This window comes from Callithrix jacchus, chromosome 18 (assembly GCF_049354715.1).
Source record: "Callithrix jacchus isolate 240 chromosome 18, calJac240_pri, whole genome shotgun sequence".
Lineage (NCBI taxonomy): Eukaryota > Metazoa > Chordata > Mammalia > Primates > Cebidae > Callithrix > Callithrix jacchus.
Genome location: NC_133519.1, coordinates 15,656,047 through 15,663,054, shown reverse-complemented (window position 1 = coordinate 15,663,054; position 7,008 = coordinate 15,656,047). Strand labels below are relative to the sequence as shown.

Genomic DNA, 7,008 nt, shown 5'->3' with positions numbered 1-7,008 from the left:
TTTTTAGTAGAGACGGGGTTTCACCATGTTGACCAGGATGGTCTCGATCTGCCGACCTCATGATCCACCCGCCTCGGCCTCCCAAAGTGCTGGGACTACAGGCTTGAGCCACCGCACCCGGCCGACTTTATGACATTTTTATCAAAAACGGTGTGCCTGCTGTGGTTCCCAACCTCTGGGATTTAGGAGCCTCTACCGCATTCTCCACCCAATTCGGTGTTGAAGACTCTTCCTAAAGTTGTCACTCAGGCATGCCATCCAGAGTTTCATAGGGTGTATGTAATCTGCAACAGCTTGGAGGAAGCCAGTTTCCCTTTACAAATATGGCTGCAATTGCCTCATTTCCTGTGTCATGTGACTCTCTGAGTCATCACATGACCCACACGTACGGAAGCCGGAATTATTTGCAGGGCTAACCAAGAGCCTATAGCTAAGGGAGTTACCTGCATCCTTGTTTTTCTTTAGTGGATCCTCTATCCTTCAGAGATTCTGGACCCCCTGCGGTCTTCTCCTCATCCAGTGACCCTCAGGTGATGGAGTCTTCAAGTCTATCCAGAGAGGTAAGAGGGAGAGCTCCCAGTCGGCCTCCTCACACAGCTTCTGGAATCCTGGCACTGGAATTCAGTGAATGACAGACTCTCCTTGAATGCAGGGTCATCATGGCTCTTTGAGCAAGAAACAGATGGAGGGAGGGGTCGAAGTTGAAATGGGTGGGAAGAGTGGTGGGGAGTCTCCTGATTTGGGACGGGCAGAGAGCTGTCACCAGAGGGGTTGCAGGGAGGGCTGCACCCAGGTGTCTGTGGGCCTTGTCCTAATGAATGTGGGAGACTAGGCCATGGGCTCCCTTAAGCAGCCAAGCCCTGCCCAGGAGAGTAGTTGAGAGGTAGAGGGGACTTGCTTCTCAGCCGCTCCTCATTCTGTCTTCAGGAATGTTCCAAGTCCTCGGGTAGAGTAAGCATCATGGCTGCCAGCCTCACGGGATTGCTTCTACTTCAGGCAGTGTCATGGGCATCAGGTAAGTGAGTCAAGGCGGTAGCACAGAGGTAGCACAGAGGCTCCTTTCTGCCTTACAGTCCTTTGGCAGCCTTCTAGTAAACTGGTGGTAGACTTTGAGTAGATGCTCAGTAAGTCCTTTTGAGTGACTGAGACCAACTGTGGGCTGAGGATCATTGAAACCGTGCTCAGTCTCACCTAGCAGCTGTGATCGTTCTCCACGTCTTCATCAGACCTCATGTCTGCTTGTGCTCCCTCCCTCTCAGGTGCCCGCCCCTGCATCCCTAAAAGCTTCGGCTATAGTTCGGTGGTCTGTGTCTGCAATGCCACATACTGTGACTCTGTTGACCCCCTGACCTTTCCTGCCCTCGGTACCTTCAGCCGCTATGAGAGCACACGCAGTGGGCGTCGGATGGAGCTGAGTACGGGGACCATCCAGGCTAATCGTACGGGCACAGGTAACCACTACGGCCCTCAGCCCCGGGCCAGGCTGGGTCCTCCTAGAGGTAAACGGTGTCAGTGATCACCATGGAGTTTCTCCCCTGGGCACTGATGGCCTTATTCCCTGTGGATGTCCTCAGGCCTGCTACTGACCCTGCAGCCAGAACAGAAGTTCCAGAAAATCAAGGGATTTGGAGGGGCCATGACAGATGCTGCTGCTCTCAACATCCTTGCCCTGTCACTCCCTGCCCAGAATTTGCTACTTAAATCATACTTCTCTGAAGAAGGTGAGGAGGAAGGGGATGAGGTGACATAGTACCAATGACATTTTTTTCCCTTTTTCTTTTTTGAAACAGAATCTCACTCTGATGCCCAGACTGGAGCGCAGTGGCACGATCTAAGCTCACAGCAACCTCTGTCTCCCAGGCTATGGCGATTCTCCTGCCTCAGCCTCCTGAGTAGCTGGGATTACAGGCGCACACCACTACTACCTGGCTAATTTTTGTATTTTTAGTAGAAATAGGGTTTCACTGTGTTGGCCAGGCTAGGCTTGAACTCCTGACCTCAAATGATCCATCCACCTTGGCCTCTCAAAGTGCTGGGATTACAGGTGTGAGCCACCCAGCCCGGCCAACACTTCTCTCTTTTTTGTGTGTGTTGGGGGGGGAGATGGAGTCTCACACTGTTGCTCAGACTGGAGTGCAATGGCGTGATTTCGGCTCACTGCAACTTCTGCCTCCCAGGTTCAAACAATTCTCCTGCAACAGCCTCCTGAGTAACTGGCATTACAGGCGCCCGCCACCATGCCTGGCTAATTTTTTGTATTTTTCAGAGATGACGTTTCACTCTGCTGGCCAGGCTGATCTCGAACTCCTGACCTTGTGATCCGTCCACCTCGGCCTCTCAAAGTGCTGAGATTACAGGCATGAGCCACTGCACCCGGCACACACTTTTCTTTGACCTTTCTTTGGACCCTGACTTCAGCCCATCCCTGACATTTGGTTCCCGTCTTAATGCCCAGTGAAATAAGATTTCCCCACCAATCATCTCTTAAGTGCTTGTGGACTCAGGCTCAGAAAGGCCTGTGCTTCACCCGGGTGCCAGCCCCCACAGGTTCCAACCCTGGAGCCCAAGTTCCCTTTGGTCTCAGGGAGTGTTAGCACTGGCAAGTGATAAGCAGAGTCCCATACTCTCCTGTTGACTCAAGACTACCATATCATGGACATCCTTTTCTCTAGGAATCGAATATAACATCATCCGGGTACCCATGGCCAGCTGTGACTTCTCCATCCGCATCTACACCTATGCAGACACCCCTGACGATTTTCAATTGTACAACTTCAGCCTCCCAGAGGAAGATACCAGGCTCAAGGTGAGCTTTCTGGCTTCCTCTGGCCCTGATGGCCTTGGTGTGTGGGGTCTGAGAAGTTGCCGGGGAGACCTGCCCATAGAGATATTTTGTCCCCAGCTGTTTTGTCCTGGGGTGGGAGGGTGGGGGCTGATGGCTGAACCTGATGCACTGGTTGGGCTAGTATGTGTTCCAACTCTGGGTGCTTCTCTCTTCACTACCTTTGGCTCTAGATACCCCTGATTCACCGAGCCCTGCAGTTGTCCCAGCGTCCCATCTCACTCTTTGCCAGCCCTTGGACATCACCCACTTGGCTCAAGACCAGTGGAGCAGTGAATGGGAAGGGGTCACTCAAGGGTCAGCCCGGAGACACCTACCACCAGACCTGGGCCAGATACTTTGTGAAGTAAGGGATCGGCAAGGCTGAGGGGTCAGAAGTGGCCTCCCCTTTGGCCACCCTGATCTACGTCCCAACCCTCAACCTGGTTTCACTTCCAGATCTGCCTCTCCTCAGCTCACCTTTCTACATTCTTGGGCCTTGCAGACTTGGGCCTGTCAGTCTTGTTAACTCCACCAGGCTTCTTCCTGTTCTCTAGGTGTCTGGTATACCATCTATTTCTTTTGAGAAGGAGTCTCACTCTGTCACTCCATCACCCAGGCTGGAGTGCAGTGGTGCTATCTTGGCTCACTGCAACCTCAGCCTCCTGAGTTCAAGTGATTCTCCTGCCTCAGCCTCCCAAGTAGCTGGGATTATAGCTGCCCGCCACCATGCCCAGCTAATTTGTGTGTTTTTAGTAGAGACAGGGTTTTGCCAGGTTGGTCAGGCTGTCCTCGAACTCCTGACCTCAAGTGATCCACCTGCCTTGGCCTCCCAAAGTGCTGGGAGTACAGGTGTGAGCCACCACACCCAGCCAGCCGATCTGGTCCACCTTCTTGGCTGCATCATTCATGACCTTTCTTTTGCCAGGTTTCTGGATGCCTATGCTGAGCACAAGTTACAGTTCTGGGCAGTGACAGCTGAAAATGAGCCTTCTGCTGGGCTGTTGAGTGGATACCCCTTCCAGTGCCTGGGCTTCACCCCGGAACATCAGCGAGACTTCATTGCCCGTGACCTAGGTCCTACCCTCGCCAACAGTACTCACCGCAATGTCCGTCTACTTATGCTGGATGACCAACGCTTGCTGCTGCCCCACTGGGCACAGGTGGTAAGGCCCAGACCTCCATGGTGCCCCAGTGACCTCCAAATCTAGCATCCAAATGACTGGCTCCCAAACGTAGGGAGATTTCTCAGCTCAATTATGGATTCCTAGAGCACCATCTCTCTGGACCTCCAGGGCCCCACGGATCCCCACAGTTGTCACTTTAAACCTCTCTAGGATGGGAGTGTGACTCACATCTGTAATCCCAGCACTTTGGGAAACATGGTGAAACCCCTTCTCTACAAAAAAAAAAAAAAAATATATATATATATATATTACACAAAAATTAGCTGGGTGTGGCACCCTTGTAGTCCGAGCTACTGAGCTACTGAAGAGGCTAAGGCAGGAGGATTGATTGAGCCTAGGAAGTCGAGGCTGCAGTGAGCTGTGATTGCACCACTGTACGCCAGCCTAAGAGACAGAGTGAGTCCTATCTCAAAAAACAAAGGACATCCCTCCCATAACCTCTCTAGCTGCATTCTTCCCACCACTCCTCTTCAGGATTCCTAGGAGAGGAACTACAAGTTCCAGAATGCTGTGTGCAGGGTCCAGGGTCAGTGGCTCTTCCTTTGCAGGTACTGACAGACCCAGAGGCAGCTAAATATGTTGATGGCATTGCTGTACATTGGTACCTGGACTTTTTGGCTCCAGCCAAAGCCACCCTGGGGGAGACACACCGCCTGTTCCCCAACACCATGCTCTTTGCCTCAGAGGCCTGTGTGGGCTCCAAGTTCTGGGAGCAGAGTGTGCGGCTAGGCTCCTGGGATCGAGGGACGCAGTACAGCCACAGCATCATCACGGTGAGCCGCCCCGGTCCCGCTTCCTGCAGAGCAGACCTCAGACCCCTTCCTCGTCTCACCAAAGACGGACAGAAGCCCTTCCTCTCCACCTAGCCTGTTCTTTTGGGCAATTCTGGAGAACCATGATTTTCTGTCTTGCCTTTCCTTCACAGGTCTGCTCACCTCACTGCCCCTTTGCAACTGCTGAGGCACTTGCACCTGCCTCAGCTCCCCTAGAGATGCCTGTCTTCATGACCCCCTCCTTAGCTCTTAAGGAGACAGTGCACTCCTCACAGGGCTGAGCTACCCACAGCCCCCGCTCTCTCATGGGAGCCTTACCTACCCTCTCTGGGGACCCCCAGTGTTGATTCTTTGTCTCTTTGTGTAGAACCTCCTGTACCACGTGGTCGGCTGGACTGACTGGAACCTCGCCCTGAACCCCGAAGGAGGACCCAACTGGGTGCGTAACTTTGTCGACAGCCCCATCATTGTAGACATCACCAAGGACACGTTTTACAAACAGCCCATGTTCTACCACCTTGGCCACTTCAGGTGAGTGGAGGGCGGGCACCTCCATTCCATACCAGGCCTATCATCTCCTGCATGGGATGGCTTACATCACTCTACACCATGCGGGAGCAGGAAGGTGTTTAGCGTGGGAACCTTGGGAGAGGCCACCCATCCCTTCTTGCACCATGGAGGCAGGAAGTGAGTAGGTAGCAAGTGAGTAGGAAGCTGAGGCTGGGGCTGAGATGCAGAAAGGCAGGGTCAGTGGCCAGCAGCATGGCTCTGGGCCTAGAGAGCCAGGGCAGAGCTTCTGCACCACTTATCGGGTGGGTAGGTGGGTGGGTGGGTTCTTTTTTTTTTTTTTCTTAAGACAGGGTTTCACCATGTTGGCCAGGCTGGTCTTGAACTCCTGACCTCAGGTGATCCGCCTGCCTCGGCCTCCCAAATTGCTGAGATTACAGGTGGGAGCACCATGCCTGGCCGGGTGGGTGACTTCTTAGATGAGGGTTTCATCGGAGGTACCCCAAGGGCCAGAGTCCCTGACCATATCTCTTCCCACATTCAGCAAGTTCATTCCTGAGGGCTCCCAGAGAGTGGGGCTGGTTGCCAGTGAGAAGAATGACCTGGAAGCAGTGGCACTGATGCATCCTGATGGCTCTGCCGTTGTGGTCGTGCTGAACCGGTGAGGCCAAGGCAGGGTCTGGGAAGTGGCTGAAGACAGGGTGGGGGCCTTGGCAGGATCACACTCTCAGCTTCTCCTCCCCGCTCCTAGCTCCTCTAAGGATGTGCCTGTTACCATCGAGGATCCTGCCGTGGGCTTCCTGGAGACGATCTCACCTGGCTACTCCATTCACACCTACTTGTGGCGTCGCCAGTGATGGAGCAGATACCCAAGGTGGCACTGGGCTCAGCCTGGGCATTAAAGGGACAGAGTCAGCGCACATACTGTGGCTAGAGGCACAGCGGGGCCAGGGTGAGCTTACAGTGAAGTAAGCCCAGGGGTAGTGGTTTGCGTGACTCACTTTCCCCTCTAGGTGGTGCCAGGGGCTGGAGGCCCCTAGAACAAGATCTGCTGTGAGCGTGCGCTGCGTGCTGCCTGTTGTGGAAACTGGGCCCAGGCCCAGGCCTGGGGTGAGCTCACTGTCTGTACAGGCGCAGGATGGGGGTGAGGGTAAGGAAAGGAGAGACCGGGAAAGCTGGACCCAAAACTGGGGACTGTGTGTTTCCTGCAGATGCAGAACTGGGCCGTGGGGCAGCACTGTCAGCCTCAGGACGGAAGCCCTATAGCACCAGTGGGTAGGCTCAGGACCCAGATGGTTCCCGTGGCACCAGCCAGGAAAAATGGCAGGCCTTAAAGAGAAAATGTTTGAGCTCAGTCAGTGTGAGTGGCTTTATTCTGGGGGCAGCACCCCGTTTCTGGCTGTACCAACAATGAGGAGGCACAGGGGCCTCTGGAATGCATGAGAGTAGAAAAACCAGTCCTGGGAGCATGAGGACCAATCATTCCTCTTCATCCTCCTCAGCCATGCCCAGGGCCTGGGTGCTTGGGGCCCGAGCAGGTGTTGCCCGCTGGATGGAGACTATGCCGCTGAGCAAGGCATAGCCCACCATGGCTGCCAGCCCTGCCAGCACAGATAGGATCTGGTTCCGGCGCCCGTACGGCTCTTCTTCAGTCTCTGGGCCTGCTGGTGTGTGGCGTGGGGGTGGTACCTCAGCTGAGGGTCAAGGAAGGAAGGTGGGT

The 7,008-nt window shown here is 54.3% G+C and overlaps 2 protein-coding genes across 11 annotated transcripts in view; one reads left to right on the top strand and one right to left on the bottom strand.

Annotated features, from left to right (window-relative positions):
* The first annotated feature begins 381 nt into the window (after positions 1 to 381).
* Positions 382 to 6,642, top strand: LOC100399524 (lysosomal acid glucosylceramidase). 3 transcript variants are annotated; one of them, XR_004736579.3, is made up of 13 exons: positions 382 to 560; positions 928 to 1,015; positions 1,260 to 1,451; positions 1,575 to 1,721; positions 2,673 to 2,806; positions 3,016 to 3,188; positions 3,750 to 3,987; positions 4,557 to 4,781; positions 5,149 to 5,312; positions 5,833 to 5,949; positions 6,040 to 6,162; positions 6,302 to 6,398; positions 6,500 to 6,642. XR_004736579.3 is itself a non-coding variant. In XM_035279812.3 (12 exons), the coding sequence occupies exons 1-11, from the start codon at positions 534 to 536 to the stop codon at positions 6,143 to 6,145; spliced, it is 1,611 nt and encodes a 536-aa protein (XP_035135703.1). In that variant the 5' UTR covers positions 382 to 533; the 3' UTR covers positions 6,146 to 6,162; positions 6,302 to 6,642. The 3 variants fall into 3 exon arrangements, 2 of the variants coding, with proteins under 2 accessions (XP_035135703.1, XP_054103539.1); XM_035279812.3 differs by having other exon boundaries at positions 6,302 to 6,642; XM_054247564.2 differs by having other exon boundaries at positions 6,040 to 6,642.
* LOC100408232 (metaxin-1-like) overlaps positions 6,633 to 7,008 on the bottom strand; it is a 17,660-nt gene continuing 17,284 nt past the window's right edge. For all 8 annotated transcript variants that reach the window (XM_035279815.3, XM_035279821.3, XM_035279819.3 and 5 more), the window contains one exon: positions 6,633 to 6,982. In XM_035279815.3, the coding sequence (XP_035135706.2) occupies positions 6,768 to 6,982 (215 nt within the window). In that variant the 3' untranslated portion in view covers positions 6,633 to 6,767. The remainder of the gene's footprint in view (positions 6,983 to 7,008) is intronic.